The sequence below is a fragment of the Gracilinanus agilis genome, chromosome 2 (assembly GCF_016433145.1).
Source record: "Gracilinanus agilis isolate LMUSP501 chromosome 2, AgileGrace, whole genome shotgun sequence".
Lineage (NCBI taxonomy): Eukaryota > Metazoa > Chordata > Mammalia > Didelphimorphia > Didelphidae > Gracilinanus > Gracilinanus agilis.
Window position 1 is genome coordinate 178,454,637 of NC_058131.1, and position 26,657 is coordinate 178,481,293.

Here is a 26,657-nt window from a genome sequence, read left to right on the forward strand (position 1 = left end):
GCCTTCTCCAATGTGTCCTCATTGTACAGATGAACTGAGGCAAAAATGAGTTGTGTTCACAAGGTCACACAGCCAGTATCTGAGGCCAGCTTTAAGTTCTGACCTTCCTGACTCCAGGCCTGATGTTCTATCTACTGTACCACCTAGCTGCACTACTGTATCCCTATTCATCTTTGAAAATCCATCTCAGTGTCTCCTTTTCCAAGAATCCTTCTCTGATTCCCATATGTAAGATTACCAATAATTTCTGTTCCTCTCGAACCTCACGAGACATATTATTTTCTGATGCATGTATCATTTGGAATTGTGAATTATGATGATGTGATCTATGTTGTTTTACCCTTGTTAGACTGTGAGGTCATTAAGGGCAACACTGTGTCTCTTTTAAAACTCTGCATATCCCCTAGTGCCCAGCAGAATTGGGATTTGTCAAAATGCTATGTTTTGAAAAATAGGACCAAAGGAAGACACAAATAAGTGTTGGAACTACTGTTCAATTCAATATGCATATATATGTGCATATATTTTTTTAAATGAGCATAATCTTTTCCTATTGTCTATGGAAACATCCATGCTTATTAACATTTATCAAGTTTGTGTTAGAAAATTTTTTTGATGTTAGATTTTATTGGTTGATGTTTTTTCCACCCACACACCCCTAGCCTTAGAACCCAGCATCTTCCCTACAGTGCATTTAGAATTTAGTCAGTTGAATTGTGTGTTTTGACACATCCTGAATGAGATGTCAGTATGGAAGGGCCTGAGTTCTGGGATTTGTGCAAGTGGCAAAATGGAGAAGCGTCTCCAATTCCTCAGCAAGAGGGCCCAAGTACCCAATTGGGAAGTGCTATCCTGGAGTTTCCGAGGGAAAATTGCTTTGGATTTGACACACTCTCACTTATCTTAAGAGCAGAGGATGGGAAAAGGGGCTCAGATAAAGAAGCTGAGCAGAGTCTGGCCCAGCCACAGAAGAGAAATGGCGGAACAAGGTCCGGGACCAGGTTTTCCTCCTCCAAATCCAGTTAGCTTTCTACTCCATCTATAATCTAGTGTCACTATTCTATATGTGTCTGTGTACATTATATGTGTATTTGGGCATATATATATACCCGTGTATCATTTATAAAGCCAATGTGTGTGCTATATATAACTAGATGGAGATACTACACATACCCACCCAAATTTTATATATATATATTAGATATATATACATTTATTAGATGCAGATATAATACATAAAAGGTATGTTTGTGTATGCATATATACTACATTATATATTAAATGTTATATTTGTATTTTGTAAGGCTCAACTTATATTTTCTATAATTAGATACTATAGACACACATTAGATACTATATACACATATATTAAATAAGGATACTAGATAATATACTATACTGTATATTAGTTGTATATACACATTGTTTGTAAAGCCAGACTCTGTATTAGATACAATATTCACACACATTGTAAACTATACATGTTAAACAAGGATACTATACATAATATATGCTGTATATTAGCTACATACATATATATGCACATTATACATTTGTAAAGCCAGACTGTATATACTATATATTGTAAGGGGGAAAAAGGGGTTTTGGGTCAAATATATTAAAAGATGGTCACCAGAGGATTGAACAATTATCAATCCTCAATTAAGAATCAAGTCAAGATCTCAAGTCAATATTGACTTTTATGAAAGTTTATTTACAATTGAGAGAGGAAATAAGAAAATAAGAATCTAACAGTTGGTAAATTACTATGATCCTCTAATTAATCCAGGTAGATCTAATTAACCCTCAGCTGAGAGTCAGAGAGAGGGCCAGAGGCCCAGAGGTGAATGAAGCTTAAGAGAAGCTCAGTGTGTATGCTATAAAGATTCAGTCTTTAAACTCACCACGTAGACTTCTAAAGAAGATATTGAAAGCAGTCTCACCAAGGTCTCAGTGTTCCAGCCAGCACTCCTCCACAAACAAGAAGAGCTCCTTCACCAGCCGCCCTCTTCACCAGAAGCCCCCCTCCAGCAGAAGACCTTCTCCTTTTAAAGGGGTCACTTATGCATCACTTCCTGTGCCTTCCACCCTAATTTGTGTGTCCAGTCACAATAGATGCTTTCTCATAGTACTACCTAGGGGGCAGTCAATTGATTCTGATTCATCACCCACTCTAGCACATGCAGGTCCTACAGACCCCCCAGAATTGGAGGTGCTGTGACCTTTGGTGATTAAATCTAAAGATGGGCAGTGTACACAATCTAATTATCACAATATAATTAGATGAGGATATTATATACACATACATACTGTAATGCTAATGTAATGATACTAAAGATATCTTTTCCACATTGTGGTGCCCCTGAAATGTGGAATATCAGCATAAAAAATTTTGACCCTCCGTACCAAATAAGTCTGAAATGTCTTTCTTTTATAAAGCATATACAGTACTTTCTTATAAAATTTGAATTATTTGGTCATAGGCTATGCATAGGTCAATGTTAAGGTATCTCTACATTTCTAGCCTCTGTGTGTCATCTGCTGGCTTGTGCATTCTTTTTACATGTGTATGTATGTGTATATGTATGTTAGATGCATATATGATGTATATGCACTTATATATACTATACTGTATATTATTTCTAAATCCAGCGTGTATACCATATAAACTTTATGTGTATATATACACATAACAGATGAGAATACCATATATTATACACACTATATATATATGTATATATTAGGTATGTATGTGTGCATACACACATGCATTATATACCAGATATATACAAGTATAAAGCCAGTGTGTATGCCATAAAATTAGAAGATACCTATGTTACATATATGTACATAAAATATCAAATGTACACCAGTGAGAAAACTATTAGATACACTCTCTTAGATATACACATATATACTGTCCTACATGATATACACTTAATGTTTATAAAGCCAGTGTATACTGTTATATTAAAAAGAGGTCACTAATAACTCTCTGATATATATGAAGATGGAGTACAGAGAGATGATAGGATGGCACTTCTCCTTTATAACAGTTGCCCAGGCAGGATCCTTTAGGTGAAAGTGTTTATCCCTTCAGGACCCACCTGGGGTTCATTGGTATTGATTATTGGGCTCTTCAGCTGAGGTAACGTTGGTAATCTGACTGCATGACTCCCTTCACAAATAAGTTTTGGAAACCAATTCAGGAAGGTACTTTAAACTTGAATATATTTGGTAAGGAGGATAATGGTGTGGGATAGAGGTAATGGGAGACCCTACTTTAAATTGATACTAATGAATCTCTAACCGCAGGCAAATGAAGGAATCAAGATGATAGCTTCTCTCTGGTACAGCCTGGCCAGGGCTAAACCAGAGCAGGCAAACTGCTGGGAAATCTTCAGCTTCTTCTTCAGTAGATCTTAAGTCTTATCAGTTGAGATATTCACCCTTTATCCACCCTCTTCTTGGTCTCCTGCCCACTTCCCGGATACCTCCCTGGGAAGCCTAGATAACTAAGATGATGAAACTTCCTACTATCTTGGGGCAGTAGAAACAGAGATGGTGGTCAAGTACAGATTGATAATGGTACAGGAAACACAGGAGGAGCTTGCAGGGGTGAGTTTGCAAGTCTCTATCTCCAAAGACCAGGATCCATACTGATCTCCAGCCTCAGGGACAGGTAAAAGACCCCAGAACCTCTGTCAGGGTTCTCAACTGCTCTCTCCTGAGTCCACATGCCTCTCTGGGAACATTCTATCCAACTGCTCTGTCAATCAAAAGTGAACTTCAAGCTCCCAGAGATTCAATATAACAATGCGCTACATAAAATTAGAAGATATTATATGTAGAGATACATATATATATATATAAATAAAATGTGCACACAGGTGAGTATACACTCTATATTAGATATGTGTATATGAAGTACGTGCACATATATTTACTATCCTGTGTATTGGATGCCGTTTGTAAAGCCGGGGTGTACACTACATAAAATTACTCTTGTGTGTGTGCACACATACATCAGATGAGAATACTACATTAGATGCATGTACATCTGCATGGCATTACAAACTTCAGACTGACACTTAGAATCTATCTAGAATATTGAAACTGGAAAGGGCCCCCCGGAACTTAAATGCAGAAGGCCTTCCCTTTACCTGGCCCAGGCTATGGCAGAGAGCCACCGTCCCTTTCTCTCAGCCTACTTGCTTCCCATCTCCCTAAAGCAATGCCAATCATCAACCCTTCTCCCTCCCCTCTTTCACTCCCTTTCTCTGAACTTCTGCTTCCTCATTTGCATAGTAAGGGAGACTGGACTAAATGTATTTTGGAGGTTCAGTTCTTTGCTTAGCAATGCAGAAGCTCTAAGTAACTGGGAGACCTGGGACATGAACTCAAGTTACCTTCTGACTTCAAAGGTCCTGGGCCAGTGATGGTGAACCCATGGCACAGGAGTCAAAGATGGCACTCTGTGGGCATGCAGCCTCCCTCCCCCTCTCCACCATGCCTGAAGACATGCCTATTTCTTCCCTTCAGAGTATTTCCTTATTAGGTGACTTCCACCATCGAGTAGCACCCTGGGGTGTTGGCCCACTTCCAAATGAATTTTTAAAAGTTCACTTAAGAGGTATCAAGCCTACCACCTTCACCCAGAGTCCATTTTTGTGCTGCTTGGCTGGGGATGGGGAGCGGGGAATATTAGTTCTATCCATCTCTCCTGAATTTTCTTTAGACGGTCAGGAAGCAATGCTTTCCCCAGTCCCCTCCCCCCAATATAGTTTGTTTCTTTTTATGTCTCAAAGAAACCAGCAAAGCATTCTGAAAAATTTCAAAATTTTATTAAGAATACTTAACATGTACAGGTAGGTAGTTTAAATAGTTACTATACAGAGGACATCTTCTCTGGGATAAACTTTGACACAGACGGGGCCTTCGGTTCACATCTGTTACATGGAATACTTCAAACAGAATTCAGTGTAGCTCTATCAGCAAAGCAGTATCAGTGCAGGCTGTCAATTGGAACCAGGAAATAACCTTAAAACAAGAGTGCCTTTCCAAGAGTCCTGTATTTAACTTTTCAATGTTGATTGAGGCAATCCACAGGACTGTTCTTGTGTCCCCCCAAAATAACATAATTTATAGATGATCCCTAGCTTTCAAGTTTGAAAAAATATATTTATATATCATATATTGGCCCTCTCCCTCAACCCCCAAACACAGGTTACACCTGTAAAAATGAAATCTTTTTTAAAAGCAATAAATCCATAGGTATACACTAAAAAGTAATACCAATTTGATAGATCACACTTTAATATAACTTTTAACTTTTAACTAATTTGGTGGGAAAGTGGGCCTATACTTGTACCAATACAGAAATTCTCCCGTGGGTGATTCTTTTTATGGAATTGTATAGAATAATCTTTTTTGCAAAAACATATTAAATGATCACATTCATGGCATGAGGAAGAGTGAAAAAGGATGGATTTGAGGGAAATAATGCAAGTTGGGCCCTCTCCCTTTTCCATAGCTCCCAGGCTAAGGTGAATGAATTCATCCGCCTTACATGAACAATGAAGAAGTCCACGTTTTTAAGTTTCTTACTGCAAAGAGACATTGTATTAAGAATACCTTTGTATCTTCATCCAAGCATAGCCCTGGCTCTCTAGGGCTCTTGTAGCCCTGCTTCAATCCTGAGCTCCTGGGATGGTGGGGGAAGTCCCTGAGAAATCCTAGCCTAAGGCCTTCTGGTGTAACAGTGAGTTGGGAATCCCTTAAATTGTGCCTTTCCCTTGGCTCTGTCAAATTCTTACTTGTGAAGATCCGTAAATGAACTAGCTGTTACACTAGCTGAGACTAGCTATGGCGATTCACAAAGCCAAAGGATATGCTTCACACTTGGTCAAAAAATATATGCAGTTGTCCTCCTACACTTGCCATGGGACCTTTCCCAGAATGTCCGTCCACCCAATCAAAGTCATCAAAACCAGCCAGTCCTGGCCAAAAGTTATCTGGTCACCTATCAGACCAACCTTGCTAGAACAGCTTTTATATTTTAAAACAATTACAACATATGTCATTTTCTAGTTGGTTTTATCTTGGGAGGCAGCCTACAATAAAATGAGGAAGCTCAAGGATAAGAATCCCTGGTTCCTTTCCTGGTTCTACTATTAAACTTGTTCCTGACTTTGGGCAAGTAATTTCTCCTTTTTTCACTGGTCCTGTTTTCTCCAAAATAAGGGGGTCAGTTATACTTTCAAATTTTAAGGTCTCTTCCAGGTCTAGCACTTTACCTTCTAAATGCTAACATTCCCTTCCAGCTCCCATGATCTATATATTCTATGATCCCACCCTACCATATTTTAATTTTGTTAACTTAAAATCCCACTAAATCATTTTTTTTTTAATTTACACTATTAGGATTCTTCTATCTACTTAAGCTGCATCTCAGGGTCATTCTCTATTTTATATATATATATATATATGTATATATAGTTTAAGCTTATAAAAAACATAAACATTTCAGAGATTCTCCCCAGAAACAGGCTTCCAGATTTGTGCTCTTGCAATGCAAAGCACACAGAGCAGCATCACTTGGCACCCTCATCGTGCCCAGCAGCTTGAAACAAAGACTATATAAAAATACACAAAAGTACTGATGGACGCCAGACCAATGGGAGCCACACACACTGGTACAGACATTGCCAGACACCATCTCATGTGAAATATTTACAAAATAAACCCCAAATACAATTTGCTGGCAGCAAACAGCCAGCCAACCTGGTTGCCCCAGAGTTTTGGGTGTGGGTGGTTTTGTTTTCAATGTTTTTGATGGGCCAGTGAATGGTCATATTATAAGACTGAACTATGTCTCTGGACCTATCTCTCTACGACAAAGGGCTATGATACCTCCTCCTGCAGACTGCACAAGAAAACTGTTGGGAATTAGGACTCTGGGGTATGAGTCGAGTTGAAATGGCTTCCCTTCCCTTTGGCTCATTGCTCTCTGCTGGATGTCATGTGTGGACTGATCTTCCTACACGGCTGTGAACTGTACAAATAAAGAGGGGGGCCCATGGCAGTGAGATCAAGCTTCATGGCTGTGGTCTGGTTCCCCCAGGAAAGAAGACAAGGCAGCCACTTTACCATGGTTGGTTTGAGTGTGCTACCCACCCCTGCCACCCCTAAGTATCCACACTGCCCCAAGGAAGGAGGGAGGAGACAGACAAGCAAAGACACAGTCACTGTGTCACCACCTTCCTTAACCCTCCCTCTCCTCATAACATAGTAAGAAACCATCTGCAAAAGGAGCACAGCAACTTTGTGTTTCTGACTTTGAACTACATAATTTTATTCCCATGGATAGTCTGAGCAGTTTATGTGACTATGTACATAAAAGAAACTATATATAAATATAACACATATAAACTTCACACATTACCTACACTATCAGGTACAGACCGACTTGGCAGACTTAATAAACCTTGCTCTACAGACAGCTGGAAAATACAGTGTTTTCACTTCTAGAGAAAGGGACAGCCAGCAAACAGGCTCATGGCTTGCTGGCAGCTGTCGAGTGCGCAGAACCATACCAGGAGAGGCAGCCCACCTCTGCACTCCCACATCTGGGCTTCCAGGTCACTCTCATTGAAGTCAGTCCTTCTTTATACTTTTATGGAGGCTCAGGGAAAAAGGCAGATGCCCAAGATCTTGTGGAAGCTCTGCTGCACCCCAGATCACAGATATCTTGGGCCAGGGGTTGAAGTAAGGATCTAGCATCTCCTAGATTTTGCTGCCTCTAAGCTGTAGAGGCTAACATCATCAAGCACGCCATTGTAAAAGATCCTACAGATGTGCCCTGCATGCAGAGTGGAGAGAAACCCAGGAGCACTCTGGGTGTTGTTGCCTTTCACTGGATGATGGAGAGGTTAGCAAAAACTAAAGATTGCTGGCTTTTGAAGGAGATGAGAACTGACTGGATTTGTGAATACAGCCACATGATACTTGGCTAAACCTGCGAAGGTGCAAGTTCTGGGCACTCAACAGAACTCAGGACAAAATGTAGGACCATGGTGTCCTATTAAATTTTTTTTAAAAAGAAAAAAAGGCAAGGGAGTCAGTCTGTGACACCAGGGTATGGAGATTCAGCATGGTACAAGTTCACTTACAATTTACCAGAGGATGTTTTTCTTCTTTTAAAAAAAAAAAAAAAAAAAAAAAAAGGGAAAGAGGAGGCAGTCAAGAAAAAGCCCCTGATACTTCTTCCCTGGGCTCAGTTATTTCTCTATCGCTGTCCAGCATCTCGGATCCTGCAGGCCACAGCAGTGATGAGAGCGGCTCCCTTCCCACTGCCGTCCTCAGACTCCAAGAAGGAAACATCGCACTTGGGAGCCAGCTCCTTCACTGTCTCGTGCATGACTTTTGCAAAGCTGTAAAAGGAAAAAGGGCACCCAGATAACATCTTTAATCACATGAAAGTAAGGCCCTGATCCATGAACCATGCACTGAGCCCAAATTCTTCTAAATTCCTGATATATAGCTCTGAAAGCAACAGGTTTATCCTGTAAATCTGCTATAGTGATGCCAATTGCCGATAGCCTCTGGGAGAAGCTAGAGACTGATTTCATAATCTCCCCAAGGATATACCGCCAGGCTCTGACCTGAATTTAATCTCTAATGCCTCATACGCCAGATGATTTCTAAGCAATGATGTGCACCCATTAGGATTGCAATGAAGGTCTAGAAGCTGCCCCACCTCCCAACTAAGGAAGTTGCACTGGCTTTACTTGGGCTGCAGCTGAAAGGCTTCTGACCCATACCGATGAACAGTGTCGCTGCCATTAACCTGTGGGAAGGTCCTCGGAGAATGGATGAAAGCAGGCCATTCCATGGTGCCACAGAATGGGCAAGGGAAATCAACTCCATAGACTGATTTTAGGCAACAGGGAAGAAGCCAAGTGCTTGTCTGACCCACTGCCCCCAGCCCACCAAGGAACAAAGGCAAAGTGAGGCAAGCCAGAAGGATCCCGTCATGAGCAAGAGGGAGCATTTTCTACTTGGTTTAGTGTCTGAAGATCCTCTGACTATTTGGAACATAGAGGTAAAGAGCCATTTCTGTACATAGACATCCCCATTAAAATGCAGGCTCTCCGGGGCGGCCTTTGTATCCAAGGGCTTAGCACAGAGTAGGGACTAAAAACATGCCTGTTGAGGTTCTTTCATGGGGAGAGGCTGACACTTTGACCATGTACAAGTGGCCCCAAACATCAGACAGAAACTTTGGTCTTTGAGAGGATACAAAGGAGGGAGAAGATGAAAAAGAGAGAGGAATAGAGAGAAGACAGGAGATACTGGGCAGGCAGAGGAGACTTACTGGGGATGTAGCTTGTATAGAGTCCCATCGACCCCTACGGTGACTTTGAGTGAATCCAGCTGGCGGTTCTCCCGTATTTTGTCCACTACGGCTGCCATGCCGGCCCCACACAGCTGGGCTGCTCGCCTCGCCACTACGGTGCAGACCTCTTTGACAATGATACTGTCATCACAGGTGCTCTCCAGGCCCAGGTGCCGCAGGATGGTTCGGACTTGAAGCAAGGCCAAGCAATCACTAGGAATAGGAAAGTTAAAAAGTTGTTTTTTAGCAATTTAATTAATAAATTTAATAGCAGTTAATAGCAAGCTCTATTAATGTTATATTTATTAATTTATTTTATTGTTAGGTGTTGTTTATTAGCATAGCACTCAATTATTAATATAGCTATATTAATAAAAGCTAGCTACTATAGTAGGTTTCCAAAGCCCTTTACATATTTAATTCACTTGATCCTCCAAACAGCCTGGGGTCAGGGATTAATGAGTAATTTTTTTTTAAATTTAATTTTAAATATGAGAAAATTGAGGCAAATAGAGATTACATGACTTGCCCAGGGTCACAGAGCCAGTAAACATCTGAAGTTGAATTTGAACTCAACTGCCCTGACTTTTTAATGTTCTCTGCACAGTATAGTCTGAACACTGCTAACTCTTAAATCAGTGGACCTGGGTTCAAATTCTACCTTTTATGCTTACTACCTGTATGGCCTTGGGCAAGTAAGTTAACCAGTGTAAGCCTCAATATCCTCATCTATAAAATGAAAGGGTTGTACTAATTGTTTTCTCAGATCCCTTTAGTTTCAACTCTATTATCCTAAAAATTCAGAAGAATTATTGGGGTAAACCTATAAAACTAATTCGTTTTTAATGTCTCTTCCAATCTTTTCATACTTTGACTTGAGCAAGTCACTTAACCATCCTTTTAATTTTCTTACTGACCTCTCAAAAGAGAAGGATAACAAACCAAAGTCTTTCTTCAAGGGCCCAAGTTTCATAGAGAAATCCATACCCACAGCCTATTTCTGAACTCTTAACACAAAAAAGTTAATGCAATTTCAAGGGAAAGATGTTTTGTATGAACTTTAGATGCAAATTTGAATACTGATAATTAGCAAATTAAAATTAGAAAATGTTCTTATTCATTAGAGCAGGTTACCCACCCCAAAGATTTTTTTTTCAGCTTCACAAAATGTTAAAACTAGAAGAAACTTGAAATAGCCTACTCATAATGACCTTATCTCCTCAGTTTTTCAAATAAGAAACTGAGGTCCAAAGAAAGCACATGATTTGTATGCTGGCTTCCCTGGGATCAGATGATTTATTAATGGCAAAACTGTGAATAAAATCCAAGTTCCCCGATAAATCAAGACACTCTATTAACTGTTATACTATTAACTATGTCAGCCATCAATAACTGTATTTTAAAGTATTTTCTAACTGATACTTTTGATAAGTCACCCTCAGTAACTCAAGGAAATTTTGCTGCACTATGGATTGTCTTTACTATACTTTTATGTTCAACTCTTATTACTGAAGCTAAAAGAATTATAAATTCAAACCTGGTGGGTAAAATGCTGGACTTGTAGTTAGGAAGACCTCACTTTAAATCCCACTTCTGGGATATTTACTAGCTATATGACCAGGAGAAACTTACAACTTCTCTGAACTTCAGTTTCTGTGTCTATAATAGGGGTCATATTACCTGCATTTCCTATTTCACAGGGTTTTTCTGAGACTCAAGTAATGTATAAAAAAGCAACTTACAAATTCTAAGTCAGGGGTCGGCAACCTTTTTGGCCGTGAGAGCCATAAATGCCACATTTTTAAAAATATAATTTCGTGAGTCTTACAGTGCTCACAGTGAGCGCTCCTGTAACAGTGCCTGAAAAAAAAATTGACTTTATGGCTCCTGCAGAAAGAGCCATACGTTGCCGACCCCTAATCTAAAGTGAATCTGCCTCACTCTTCACTCTTGGGCAATCACAATGCACCAATTTTCAGGATTTGACAATGTTGGTGAAATTCAAGGACACCACTCTGGTTGGCCCATGAGTCAGCACAAGTCAAAATCATATTATGACAGTGCTCCAGGGTAAACAAAATTCAAGCTAATGTCTCTTAGCTGGAAGACCTAGATATATAGTTCGTATGCCTATTTGGTTAGAAGACCCATAAAAATTAAATCCCTTAAGAGTTGAACCCCAAAGTAAGCCACAACTAGACCACTGCTCAGAAATCTTCAATGGTGCCCCATCACCTCTAGGCTAAAACATATATCCCACCTCCCAACCTCCACATGTCACATACATAAACTGGCTTCACACTGACCTTTTCCAGATATTTTTCCTGTCAGCCCCCTTTTTTTGCAGTCTCACCAGCTCTTAACCAGGATGGAAATTCGATCTGAATTTACAAAGGCTGATCTTTTATATCCAGAATATCCTCTTTCCTTATCTATTATCTACTCTCAGAATCCTTTATCTCTGGTGTCATCTCCCCCCCATAAAATCTTCCTTTGTTCCCCTGGAGTTCTTAGACCTGTCTCTCTCCTCAAATTACCTTACTGTTGGCTTCTGGACTATACCACTTTCTCATGGCAGAATGCCAATTCCTTGATAAAAGGAGATATTTTATTTTTATGTTAGAATCCCCAGAAAGCATTTAATAAAATTGCACTAAAACAAATGGAAATGAGGACTATGCTTGGCTCTACTCTAATGCCTAGAATAGTTCTCTGAATACAACAAAGTACTTTCTGAGTGCTATTTCTTTCGAAAATAATTTGCTCAATAGTTGTCCTTCAAGCTAGAAAATGGATACTTAGCCCTGCCCCATCCCAGGTCCCACTCTTACCTCTCAATCTGAGATAAAAATTTGGTTTCAAATATCCCCCTTGTCTTCAGTCGTTCTGAGATCCGTCCACGAAACAGCAGTCCACGTTTGGTGAAGTTGATGAGAATGTTGCGTACAATCTCTCCTAGGTACATGCCACTAATCATCTTCTCAAATCTTAAAAAAAAAAAAAAGGTATGGAGGAGGGTTGGGGGTTTGAAGAGGCTTAGGTTGGGGTTGGAGGTACCGTTACATACAGATAGTCTCATCATATGGGACAGTAGCTAAGAAGTCTGATTAGGGTGAAAGATAATACTCTACTTTGTTTTCACCCTTTGCCTCACTTCATGGGAAGTTTCTTCCTCAGGATCATATATCTATCAGGATTTCTCTTCAAAATAATTACCATCACATACCCAGAACTCAATTGATAACTGCTCTGGATGCTCTAAGCCCAAGTTCATCTAGGAAGATGACCTGGATTCCTCTTACATATCCCTAAACATTTTGATGGCAGATACCTTGTTATTGTTCATCTTTGTATCCCTAGCAGGGTAATTTAAAGAAATGTCCATTGAATGGAATTTCCTTTGGCTTTTATCATATGACCATATACCCATATTCTTCAAAACCTCTTTTGTCGAGTCAAATTATTCAGAACTAAGTACAAGATCCTGTTCCATGGATACCATCATTAAAGACTATCACCACAGCTATTTAACCAGGATAATCTTATCTTTCAGAAACCCACCTCTGTTTTCCTGGGTTGAGTGAAAGCTCATCTACAGCCAAGTCAAACTCAGTTCGGATATCATCCAGGCAGCCATCATCCCCAAAAGCACCCCACTCCATGTTGATACACATCCTCCCGTCATCCCCTTCCACTAGCTCCACGTTACGCATCTCTTCCATGTAACAGGCATTACTACCAGTGCCTACAAAGGAGAAAAGAGAAAGAAGGAAGTTTTTAACTTCCCCACCTAAGCTTGCATACTCCCCCCTAAATAAAAAGGGTCTGTCAATGCATCTGGGATCTTACCAACTATGAGTCCCACTTCACAGTGAGGGTCTTCGTAGCCACAAGTCATCATGGTACCCACAGTGTCATTCACAACAGCAACAACATCCAGATCAAATTCCTGCAAAAGCACAGTTAGACGTTCAAACCCAAAGGGTCTACTATGAAATTTACTTCCCAACAAAAATTGGTCAGGAAATATTTTTATGCAATTATCAAATCATAGCTGTACTTATATTGTTTCCTTTTTTAATATACTGGAATTTCAACCATTAAGGATATTGGTACTGAGGCCCTGAACAACTATAATTTTACATACTATCATTTTCCCAATACCACTGATAACTCAGTTATGCTTATTACCCTTTTGACCTCCTGTATGCTGCCAAAGAAGGTTATACTTATATACAAAATATAAAATTAATATGCTGCAAGAAACATGAATCACAGAATGGAGAATGTCAGTTCTGAATGGGACCTTAGAAAACAGAATCTAAGTGCTAGATTCCACCTTAGAACATATACAACATTAAAGCTAGCTAGTATGACCTTCAGTAAACAGAACACGAAATGTGAAAGTCAAAAGGAACCTCAAAACACAGAAACGTCAGAGCTAGAAGGTATTTTAGAAGACAGAATGAGAGCTAAGACATCACTAGTGTTACACATGCAAATACTCTGCAAACCCTAAAACACTATATAAATGCTGAGCACTGTAATTAGAAGTAGTGATCATCATCATCATCATCTAAACCAGTAGTTACCAAACTTTTTTGGCCTGCCCCCTCCCTTTCCAGAAAAAATGTTACTTAGCCCCCTGGAAATTATTTTTTTTTTATTTTAATAGCAATTAATAGGAAAGATAAATGCACCTGTGGCCATCACTGCCCTACCTCGATCTCTGCAGCACCCACCAGGGGGCAGTAGCACCCACTTTGGGAATCACTGATCTAAATCTTCATTTTTATAGATGAAATAGTTATAGTCACAAATGGCAGGATTAGAATTCAACCCAGATCTTTTTTGACCTCCACTAACTCTAATTATGGAATGTCCTCTTACTCACCTCTAGTCCTCCTGTCTAAATTCTAGTCCTAATGAAAGTCAGTTCAAGTCCTCCCTGTCTTCCCTGACTATTCCTCTAATTTCTCCTTAATTCTTATAGAATATATACATACCTTTAAAATCTTTCTTGTATTCTGTCTCATGAGGTTGATTCTCACCATTGCAATGTTAAGTGTCTTAAAGACTGAGAAAAATATAGTACAATAGCAACCATAATTTTTTTAAGTGCTATTTATATTTACACGGTATCCCAGAAGTATTTTCCTTTAGTGTATTCTTTATGTCTTAATAGCTTTAAAACAGCACTAAAATGTTGGAGATATCTTATATGTAGTACTTTATGATCTACAAAGTGCTTTACATGCTATTTTACTTGATCTTCACAATTTACATGGATAGCATATAACATTTTTTTCTCCAATATAAGTTCCTTGAGGGCAGGGACTGCTTTTTTTTTTTGTCTTTGTATTTGTATCCAGCTCCAGTCTATTATAGTGAATGACACAGAAGACATTAAGTGACCATTGATTAGTAATGAGAAAATTAAGATGGATTATTGATTCTATTTATAATTGATTTTGTCCTGTAACTGCTTAAGTCATGACCTTTTGTCTCTGAACTTGGTCGAGAAATTTAGTTGGCCAATAAGGAATCGAAAGTAGATACTGATTAGATATTTTATATTAAATTCTTTCCCATATTTTATCTTTTATTACACTCTGTAAAGTGATTCTACTCTGTAACCACATTCTGTATATTACATATTCTATGTAACAGGTCTAATCTTCCTCTTTGTCTCTGGGAAAAGATTTAAATTTAAAAGTTTGGCCTCCTGTTCTGAGGCTGGATGGACAAGCTATAGCTCTCCCATAATCACTGCTAATCAAAAAGAGGAACTGTGAGCACAGGAATGATTATCTCAATAACACCTGCAAACCATGTCTATCAAGGGAAGTTTGCTTGCTATTTCACAGAACTTCAGTCTGAGAAGTGGAATGATATCTGTGTCATTCTTGAGAAGCAGGTTCTTAAGTTGACCTTCCCCCACCCTAAGCAGCCATCACAGTAACTTCAGGCAGCTTTTATCTTTTACCCTGTCTGGTGCCCCTGTTCAGTATCAATGGCCTCAAAATACAACTGGACCCCATAAATTCACAAAGGCATTTTTTGGAGACAGAGTTAGGTCTGACAGCCATTTGTGCTTTATGTTCCTTATTATATAACCAACCATAATTTCCTAACTGTATGATGTTACCAATCCCATAAGAAATGATGTGAAGTTTATTCTATTCTTTGTTCTATTGCTTATAAAAATGTGTCCAACTGGAATGTTTTTTTTTTAAATTTACTTCTTGCACAGCAGGACCTTTCGAGGATCAAAAAACATAAAACAAAATGAAACACCAAAAATCTATTCAGCAAAAGGAAAGTGACCATTAAGTATAAAAGGTAAAAAACTATAGAAAGGATGGAAACAACCCTGCAGAAAATGAACATGCCAAAAGAAATTCACAAGGTCCCTTTTTAAACAGAAATAATCTTAACAGGTCTTTAAGTGATAGAAAAACAATTGGACACCAATTGGGTGCCTACTGACTGAAAACTGGTTTAATTTAATTTAATTCTATCATGAAGTAAGAAATAACAATAATTAGGAATTCAGAAAAACCTGGGAAATTTTGCATGAATTGATGCAAGGTGAAGCAAGCCAAATGAAGAGAAAAATATTGACGATGCTACAATCATTAAAATTAAAACCAGCCATTTTCTGATTAATTCATGACTCAGATGCCTCGGTTCCTAGAAAACAAATTATGAAAACACAGGATACTTCCCTTTCTGTGTACAAAAGGTGGGAGGATAAAGGATACATAACACTGCACATCTAGAAAGATGATCATGATGTGAAAAGGTACCTATACAACTTTTAAAAAACCAAAAAGTGAGTAGAAACTTAAAATTAAGTGCTAAATTTCATAGATGCTAGTTATCAAATGAATTCTAATACTAATGTTTTTATTTTTTAAACTTAAAAAAAAACACAACAATTTTTTATGTTGTGAATTGTACATGTGACTTGTGGCATAATTTCCAGGAATGATCAACATGTGTTATTAACTGGGTCAGTCCCTGTGTTTAAGGGAGATCCCCATCCTAAAGAAAATAGAGGAAAGGTACAAATCAGTTTCCTAAGAGCATTAAGCAGAAGTTGAGCCACGTCAGGCAGGGGTCAGGGTTTCTCAGAACTCCCAAAACCCAGTGGACCAATACAGAAAAATAAGGAATCAGTGGCTGGAGTGGAAATTTCTATTGAAACTAGGGAACCAGGGAAAATGTAACTAAATGGCTATCTGTATGATGTACTTTGCCAGCTCAAATCTTTAATTTCTTATGGCAGCAGCATTCTTTCCCAGTCAGGAGCTTAAACCAAGTCCTCCTCTGGGTTCCGCTGCACCTGGACAGGAAGAGTCACCCACACCCAAAGACCTCGGAGCCCCTCAAAGGAACCAGGTGCTTGCCATCAGCTGACAACAAAAACCCTTGAGGTTCACAAACCCATGTTTTTATGTGAGATAGCTTTTCCTTCATTGATCTTTACAGGAATTTTCCTAGGAATTCCAGTATCACGGTGCTCCCATAGTGTAATGCCCAAATCCATGTCTGCATGAGTGTGGGAGCACAAGCACATATCCCTACCTCTCGTCGATTAATGGCATCCTTCAGCAGGCCAACCACATCCTCTCCCACACAACCAGTTGCTTTGAAGCCCTTTGTCCATTTCAGGAGAATACTCTAGAGGAAAAAAAATTACAGATGAATGTGAATGAGAATGGGAGAATAGCCTTAATCAGTCAGACCCAGGGACTCATCAGGACAGGTTCTGTTTCTGACTAGCACACAAACACCTCTTAGGAATGAGTCTTCTTGCCCTAAACCTCAAAGCTGAAGATAACATGTCTTAAATAGCTTTGTTTCCATTTATAAGCCATTATGAGTTTTTATTATCTAGCTAGCTTTACTTGATACTACATTTTCAACGTAGGCTGATTCAGCAAATCAGATACAGCTACCCAAAGCTGCTACCAAAAGTACCATTTTTATTTAAGTTAAAGGACCAGAAACCAGGAAACAAGTTAAATTCTCCTGATGAAATGCTTTCTAACCATTAAAGCTTCAGCCAAAAGTTCTTTTTCATCTCTCCTCTTACCCTCTGGCTTGGGAGACTGAAAAGAAGCAGTATTTTCTGTTTGTAGTTAAATAGAAATCTTTCCACTATCTAGATTCTTTATCAATGGTATTCCTTTTGGCTTGTCAGAAGCAGGGAAGTTGCACAATGGCTAAAGGAAAAGACATCCCAGACTCCCACTCAGTTGGATCAATCATTAAATACCCAAATAAAGGTTTCTGCAGGGGCAACCTGTTCTAGACAGAGATCTGGCCAGCTCAAGTCAGGAATACCCGGGTCAGCTCTGCTCTGATTCAGCTATATTATCGTTCCTCTCCAGGCTCTACTCCTGTCTCTCCCAGACTTCCTCTCCACTGCCCCAAAATTCCCCCCACCCTTGCAGTCTCTCCCTCTGATCACTCCCAGAAGTCCAACCCTAGGAGGGTGCCCATGCTTTCATTCCTCTCCAGGGTTCAATTCTGATCTTCTGGATTTTCTCTACAATATTTCCCCATACCCGTACCTCCTGCCATCTTCATTTCTCTTTTGTGTGTTCTCTTCTCCCCTCATTACAGGAAGTTCCTTGAGGAGAGGGACTGCCTCATCTGCATTCTGAGTGTGTAATGAATGCTTGTTTTCTGACTTGGCACATACTGCTGTGGGACACTTAGCCCACTCAGGGCCATGGATATATCAGCCACATGGCATTAGCAAAGGGAGTTTTCTCATTGGGTATTTGCTATGCCAGTAAAATCAAGGTCCTAACCCAAAAATTTAAGAGCCAGAACTCTTAACTGTAGAAAGCTACTGTTAATAAGAAATTGGCCAGGGGGCAGCTGGGTAGCTCAGTGGATTGAGAGCCAAGCCTAGAGATGGGAGGTCCTAGGTTCAAATCTGGCCTCAGACACTTCCCAGCCATGTGACCCTGGGCAAGTCACTTGACCCCCCCCCCCAATTGCCTAGCCCTTACCACTCTTCTCCCTTGGAGCCAATACAAAGTACTGACTCCAAGATGGAAGACAAGGGCCTTAATTAATTAATCAATTATTGGTTAGTTAATTGATTAATTAAGTGGGTGAGTAAGTATGTAAATAAATAAGGGGTTGGCCATTATCTTTCCTCAGCAGCACTATTAATTCAATTCAAGGCAGCCAGACGGTATAATAGGAGTCAGGTCTGAACTAAGTTCAAATATGTCTCATTTAACTTCTATCAGCCTCAGCTTCCCTATCTATAAAATGACAATAATAATAACACCTGCCTCACAGGATTGTTGAGAGGATCAAATGAGATAATACACAAAAATAACATTTCAAACCTTAAAGAGTTATATAAATATTAGCTCTCCTCCTTGGGAATGAATGCACTAGGACATTCTTTCCATTACCCATGGCTACCTCTCTGATTCTTAAGCAACCTCATACTAAGCAGGTCATTAGGGATCATCCTCTGCATCGAAGGATACAGAAGAGGGCCCCGTCAGAGAACTCATGATTCTCATCCAGGCTTTATCACTGATGATCTCCTCTCCTCCAAGGCTCCCCCCTTTGGTGTGGATATGGCCCTGCGTTCTCAAAGGCTTATGCCACTGGGATACAAGCTCTGCCAGGGGAACAGGAAAGGCTTAGAATACTGGCTGGGGAAAAGCAAGCAAGCAAGCAGAAAGTCATGGATCTATCATTGAATAACCAGTCCCGCTAAAAGAATGGGGAGGCTCATCACCAGATAACTGGACACAAGCTCTGAACCACAACAGCCCATGAAGGAACTTTTAAGGCAACCAATAGAGTACCAGACCCAGCAAGCAATGCACAAATCTAATGTCAAGTTACCAAAGAAGCCAACACATAGGAACAAAAGCAGCCTTAGGAATGACTTCTCACTCTTAAGTCCATCTGGAATTCAATTTTCCATGAAGAACAGTCATTGGAAAACCTGTCTGTTTGCTTCTCTAACCCCACCTTTGAGGTTTCTTATATAACTAGCAAAGGCTAAAGAGACGGTGGCTTATAACTCTGGATAACTAAGTCTAGGGTGAAGACTCCAGTGAGGACTAGGACTGTCTTAAGCCAAAGGCTAACACCTAGCTGATGACTTCATTATTGTCTATCTGGCAATAAGACAATATTTGGGGAATTCAATTAAAAAGACTTCATTAAGTTTGCTCCACAGCCTTCAGGGAACAGCTTGTCGGAAACTATTCTGTCGATGTGCATAAGCTATATCACCACAAAGTTACCCTGAGTATAGATTCTGCCGGTTCAAATGGATCCCAGTTGCCCTGCCATGTTTCGAAGCCTGCCATGTCCACAGACTTGGTTGTAAATTCCCAAAGACTCATGAAAATGTTTATTTTCAATATCAAAAAGCAAAAAAATTGAGAATAAAGAGGATTTGAAAGCAAAGAGGTCAGAGAGCAAGCAGGACCCAATTGTGACCTTGAATGTGGCCAAGTAAAAGGATCCAGGAGATTACTTGGTGTGCTTCTGTATATTTAAGGTGAGGAGCACAGAGTGCAAATGATTCACTGGTGTGAAGGCAGGGGGAGTTTCACAGACAGGCAAGTCTAAGCCATGAACAGACTTCTCCAGGGAGGGACATGAATGAAGAAAGCAAGAGTAGGAGCCAACAGCTGATAATTAAAAGTCTTTCATCTCCGGATGTCAAAGCCCTTTACAAACCTCAATGTATCCAGCCCAGCCCTCTCTTAGGAGAGTTTCCTTGCTTCCTTTAACAAAGGTTGGAACAGGGTGGGCAGAGAAGGAACTGAGTGCCTTTCTCTAGGCCACCCAAGAGCTGAGGGCAGAAAGCCAACCAAATCCATCCTCCTTCCCAGGAGAGTCCTGCAACTTCTGGAGCTCATTGTCAGGCCCAGCTGGGAAAAGTATCACAGAGAAGACAGGCGGACCAGAAGGGAGACTGAACTAGTACTTCCTACTTAAGTTGATGAGTTTGTAAGGATTCATAAAAAATATTTATTGTGGTTCCTTGGATTATCAAATAAAATCTAGGCTCTGATCCTACGAATCTACACTTTTCTACCTTCTATCTTTATTTCCTCTTCATTATTCCAAGAACATTCCCCTCTGTTCTTATCAAACTGTTATCATTACAACACCTTCCCAGCAGATTTCTGTCTGTTTCTCCACTTCCTTCCTCTCTCTGAGCAAGTCAGGCCTTTTCTGTAGCCTCTCCCCCTTTAAAGTGGATGCTCTTATTTTTGTCTGTTTATTATATTACAATTATATTATATTATATTATAATTACAATTACATTATATATGCCCCTACATAGAAGTAGTGGGGGGAGTGAGGGCTGGGGAAGGAAACATGAAAATAAAAGTTTCCCACAATCTAGATATCTCCCAAAGTAAGTAAAGTATTGCACAGTGCTTAGTACAGTGACTGGCACACAGTAGGCTCTCAGTGTTTTTGATTGAGTATTGTTACTTTTATTTTTTGGATGTGAGACCCAGAGAAGGGCAATATTTTGACTCTGCACCAGCCCCAAGTTAATCTGTTGACAATCCCAATTTATGGAATCCCACAATATTAGACCTAGAAGAGACTTCAGATAAATCATCTGGACTACTCTTAACTCTCATCTCACAAATGAAAAATTGAATCCTAGAGAGGAAATGATTTTGGCAAAGGCTCCTGACTCATTTGCTTTCATCTCCATGCCTCTATAGATGGCATTTCCTTCACCTGGCTGAGTATTACATTCCCATATGGCCTGTGTACTTCAAAATCTAGCTTCCAATGCACCCTTTTCTAGGAAAGCTTTCTCAGATTCATTTACTTCCTTTTCTCCATCCCATCAGCATCCACAGCACTAATTTATCTAATACTGCCTTCTTTCAATTTAATTCAACAAACATTGGCTGTGCACACTTAGCCTGGAACATAGTAAATATAGTTAATCTGCTTCACCAATGTTAGCTGACTATTTAAGAAATTAGTACAATTTCCTGAGAATCCAAAGAAAATAAAAGCAAAATAACCCCTGTTCCTCTGCAAGCTTATTTTCAAAGGATTCTTAATCATCTTATCTCTCTAGTTAGTCTTTAGGAGGTCTTCGGAAAAGGAATCACACTTTGTCCCTGGGATCTCCTTCCATGGTATTTAGTATAATGGTTTGGATATCGAAGGTGCTCAGTTAATGATTGCCCATTAACTTGATCAGACTAGTCAAGTCTATTAGAATCTGGTATAACATTTAACTCAAATCTAACTTGGTATCTAACCAATTAGTTCTGGACATGAGCTCAAATTCCAGGTATAGCTTAAGTGACTCTCTACTCCTCAGTTTCCCCATTCTATAATATGTGTACACCATGAGCACATTTATGCAGACATACATACATACATATCCTTGTGGAACCACATAAAAAAGATATAAGATCCAAAGAGAGGAGAGATTGCAGAAGAAGCCAAGCCAGCACAGAGAAAAGGAAAAAGAGAGAAATCTTCAATGCAAGAGAGCAGTGTCGATAGCTGGCAGGTAATAACAATAACTCGCAATTCTTCTGAGCTTTAGGGTTCACACAAAGCACTTTTCTCATGACCCTGGGGGGCAAGAAGCACAAGTATTATTCCCAGTTTACAGAAGGGGAAATAAGTGGGTCAGAAAGGTGAAAAGTGTCAGCTGGGACTGAGATTCTAGTCTCCTGTTTCCAGGACCAGAGCTCATTCCACCATATTCTTTCTCATTGGGAGAATAACCATTAACTTTATAAAAAGAAAGGAAAGTTTCCATGGGCCATACAAAAATCACTTGAAACATATTACCTCATCCAGGCTATTCTGCTGGCAAGGGAAGGAGAAGGTGAAGCCCAAGGGTAGAGACACTCCTTTCATTCCCATGTATTCCAGGAAGTCCGCAATGCATTGGACAATGTGATCAAAGAGCTGCAGGTGAGAAAGGAAGGAGCACATTGAAAAGGAATCATAGCTATTATTTTAAGTCTCTAAAGTTCCTCCCCCAAATAGGAAATCTAGAAAGCTAGTCCAAGCTTTTTATTTTACAGACAAGAAAAACTGAAGTTCATTAAGGCATAGTGACATGTCCTTGGTCACACAGCTAATTTGAGATGCAAACCTAGTGCCTTTTCCCCCACCATTCTGCAGATCTAAAGAGAAACAATATAGTTCAGAGGCTTGGGAACCACTCTGCACTGGAATTACAGATGACGGGGGGGGGGGGGGGGAGAGAGGGGGAAGAAGAGGAGGCTTTTCTAGGATTGAGAATAGGCTGAGAATGAAGCTCCTAAGAAACCAGGCTCCTCCTGAGGACACCTTCTACATGGGAAAGCCAATCTAGCTAGAAGAAAGGAAGAAAAAGTCAATCTAAAAGCCCAATTTCTAGGGCAATCACTTCCTGAAAACACCACTTAGGAAGCACCAGAATTTAGAGAATAATAATAACTGGCTGCTTGCATAAGATTTAATTTAAGCCTCATTTTAAGTTGAAAGGGGCTCTCTCACCTCATCCCCAGTGCCATGCATGACTTCTTGAGGAATGGCGTAGATCTTGTTATGCATTTCTACACCTCGTCTCATCCCATTTCTCACACGCACCAGTAGCACTCGGAAGTTTGTCCCACCAAGGTCTAGGGCCAGGAAGTCACCTTTCTCTGAAATTAAAAAAATAAAATAAAAAAAGCTGATGACAACCATGCTGAGAAATAAAGGACAGACAACTGGAGGTAGGAGACCTTTTAAGAGCACTTTAACCTCTAGCTTTGTATTTCACTTTAACACCAGCCCTGCAAGGGAGGCTAGAGCAAGTCCAATGACCATCAATGGACAGTCAAGTAAATTGAGGTGGTTCAAAAGAAGCAAACAGGCTTCCCATGGGTATCACCAGCCTCCATTCCAGAATGGGAACAGCAAGGGGGAGTTGGTGGCGGTGGGGTTTGGGCAAAAAAAACCAAAGGTTTAGAATGATTAAATAACCAGTAGTAGAAACTTTTAACAATAATAAGTATCTTAACAGACACTAAGGAAATAGAAAGTAAGTCCAGGAACCTGATATGGCTTTCTGGAGAAAGTAAATTTAAAGCTGGAGTCTGAAGCACTAAGGTATATCCTATTAGTGGAGAAGCGTGGCAGGTCCTGCCTGGGGGTAGAAACAACTAGCACATCTCTGCTTTCATTTAAGGCAGTGGTTCTCAAATATTTTTACACAGGAACTATTTCTGCAGCCAAACCCTGCTTGTCCTTTAGCCTCCAATGCAATGCACTCCTACCTGGCAAAAATGAATGAATATTTGTCCCCTACCTGTACCATCAGGTGTCGCACACACATAAGTTGGCAGCATCTTGACAGAAGCGGCAGCATGTGTCTCTTTGCCCAGGCCACGCTCCATATCTCTTTTCATCTTCTTTTTGACTTCCAACAGCTGATCATGGCTCAGCTTCAGAGCTTCCAGGATCTTCTGTCGAGCCCGGTGTTGGTCAGCCAGACGGTATGCCACGGCTGTCACCATGGCAGCCCCCTTGCCACTGCCATCTTCTGAGCGGAGAAAGCGGACATCACAATCTGGCACCAGACGTCTGACGGCCTTGTGGAGACGGATGGCGAAACTGCAAAGAAAAAGATGGGTCAGAATTGATTTGGGATCTGTTTCTTGGCATGGGATTAGAAATGATTTAATGTAATGTGCCTATGAAAAAGTTTAGGAAAGTGAAATGGTAAATCTTAACACGGGTATGAAAGATGGCAAAGATGGCTGCCTCCTTCCACAAGAAGAGCAAAAGACACCCACAACCCAATAGTCAGCAGCTGGCAAACTACCCTGTTTGGGAGATGCATATGCAAGGTTCAGTCACTCCATCTCACAGAGAACTCAGCATGACATGCAAAAGGAAGGTGGGTATCATCTTCAAAAACTCTTAACACGTAGGCAGTGCTTGGAGCAGCAGCCAGATTTGACTAAAGCCTTTTGACTTTATTTGACCCAACGTCCATTCAGCTACACTATGATGCCTTCTTAAATAACCATTTTTTTTTATTAGGAATTCATCAGATTCTAAAGACATGAAATCAATGCGAACCAGAGAAATCACAAATGCACATAGAACCAGGATTTCTTCTTATAATGATCTGCTGTTCATACATGTCAAAGAATTCATACCTGGGATGGGTCTAGGAAATCACATAGAGACTCTAAGTTCTAAGAAAAGAACTTGCCCAGAGCTTCTGATTCTGAAATCATTGGTTTTTTTCCTATTATGGCAAAAATGCTTAGAAATTTAGAAACTGGCAAGATATTAGAGCTGAAAGGAACTTTGTGGTCCCTTAGTCCTAGGCAGGAAAACTATAGTCCAATGGCTAAATCCAGCCACAGCTTGTTTTTTTTGTAAAGCTCTTCCTTTAAATGGTTTGTTTTATTTTTAAAATGCTGGATTCAGCCTTTGGATCATAATTTGCTGCCCTGTGCTTTAGTCTAACCTCCCATTTTATAGAAAAATCTGAGGCCCACAGGAGAAGGTGACTTGTCATAAAAATAATCAGAGGCAGAGTCAGGATTGGAACTGGTCCAGGGCTTGGGCCTCAAGCTGAGCATCTCTCAGGTGCTTCATTTCCAGGCACACTTACTGTGGGTGCTTCTTGTAGACGGAGCCATCTACTCCAATAGTGGAACGGAGTCGGTCATCACCTTTATTTTCCTTGATACGTCGAAGAACGGCAGCAAGAGTAGCTGCACACAGGTTGGCTGAGCGGGTAGATACGATCTGGCAGATGCGATGTGTGGCCACACAGTCCTCCTGGGATGGTTGCAGGCCCAACCGAGTCAGAATGTCGAGGGCTTTCTTAATGCCATCCTTTTCCCTGGAAGGATAAATAAGCATGGAAGTAAAGGTGACTATGTGTAAAAAAGACTAAAGCAAATGGTAGCCAGGGAGAGGAAGGTCCAAGGCAGAAAAGCCATAAAGGCTAAGGCTAGACAATGGGGGTTAAGTGACTTGCCTAGGGTCACACAGCTAGGAAGTGTCTGAGGCCAAATTTGAACCCAGGACCTCCCAAACCACTGAGCCACACAGTTGCCCCAGGAACACAAATATAAAGGGACTTTAAAAGTCAGCTAGTTCAACAACTTCATTAGACAAAGAAACTGAGGCCCAGAGAAGGGATGTGTCAAAGGCCTCACAAGTTAATGATTCCAAGTTCTCCCTACACCATGGGGTCCCTTCATTATTTAAAAAAAACAAACAACAAAAACAAGTAGACAAGGGTGTCCTCTGATAATGAGATGCACTCCAGTAAGCCAGGAGTATGAGTTTTTTTTGGGGGGGGTTCCTATATAGCCAGACCTAAACTCGAATCTTTCCTAGCTTGGGAAAAACTGTAAGAACTTTCCTTATACTTCAATGATACAGTCTTGGAGAATGAGTGGCTATTGTCATGCTATGGTCACAGAATCATAGACCTAGAGCTAGAAGGGACCTCGGAGGGCATCTGATCCAATCCTTTCATTTTATAGATTAGAAAACCAGAGGCCAGAGAGGTTAAGTCACTTGCCCAAGCTCCCACAGGCAAACTATTTTTCTCTAAAACCTGGTTAGACTTGTGTCCAGAAATATGAGGTGCTCACTGGTAGCCGACCACATATTAGGGAAATGATTCCCATGAACCACTTGATTAGAGAACTATTGTACAGCCCACAAGGCTTCTTCAGAGGAGTTAAATATTTAACAAATTCTTTCATCACCTTATGGTCTCTGGATGGGTTTAGAGACTAAGGAGAAATCCACTTAAGTGGCTGACATTAAACCAACTCATTAATCGAACTTCTCTTCTTTCTGCCATTAAGACATGATAAAATTGTCTAGCACCCTTTATAATTCTCAGAGGAAAGAGAGAGGCAGCTCAAAGTCTGTAAGTGCAAGACTCATTAGCAGAGGAACTAAATCCAACTAATTCCTGAGAATTTTAAGAAGAAAAAAGTCAGGTTCTCCTAATTCTGATCAAACTCCATTATGAATCTTAACTGAAGTAATGATATAAGTAGGGTATGTTCTTTGGCAATTCTATGGGCTAATGGCACAAATCTGGATTATAGTCACTAAGTACTGCTGGAAACAGTGACCAGAAAGGAGTCCAATGAGGGGCACTCCAAAGTCATCAAACATCAAATATTAAAATTAAAGCTTGCTATTCTTTTTAATTCAAAAAATATTTTTCATTCAAAAACTA

At 40.2% G+C, this 26,657-nt stretch overlaps 1 protein-coding gene across 1 annotated transcript in view; it reads right to left on the reverse strand.

The window, feature by feature from the left end:
• Nucleotides 1-4,827: 4,827 nt before the first annotated feature.
• HK2 (hexokinase 2) overlaps nucleotides 4,828-26,657 on the reverse strand; it is an 84,138-nt gene continuing 62,308 nt past the window's right edge. Inside the window, exons 9-18 of the mRNA XM_044663572.1 lie at nucleotides 25,059-25,292; nucleotides 23,739-24,043; nucleotides 22,943-23,091; nucleotides 22,247-22,366; nucleotides 16,988-17,083; nucleotides 13,247-13,346; nucleotides 12,959-13,142; nucleotides 12,229-12,384; nucleotides 9,377-9,610; nucleotides 4,828-8,432 (exon numbers count right to left, since the gene is read on the reverse strand). Coding sequence (XP_044519507.1) covers nucleotides 8,288-8,432; nucleotides 9,377-9,610; nucleotides 12,229-12,384; nucleotides 12,959-13,142; nucleotides 13,247-13,346; nucleotides 16,988-17,083; nucleotides 22,247-22,366; nucleotides 22,943-23,091; nucleotides 23,739-24,043; nucleotides 25,059-25,292 — 1,723 coding nt within the window. The 3' untranslated portion in view covers nucleotides 4,828-8,287. The remainder of the gene's footprint in view (nucleotides 8,433-9,376; nucleotides 9,611-12,228; nucleotides 12,385-12,958; nucleotides 13,143-13,246; nucleotides 13,347-16,987; nucleotides 17,084-22,246; nucleotides 22,367-22,942; nucleotides 23,092-23,738; nucleotides 24,044-25,058; nucleotides 25,293-26,657) is intronic.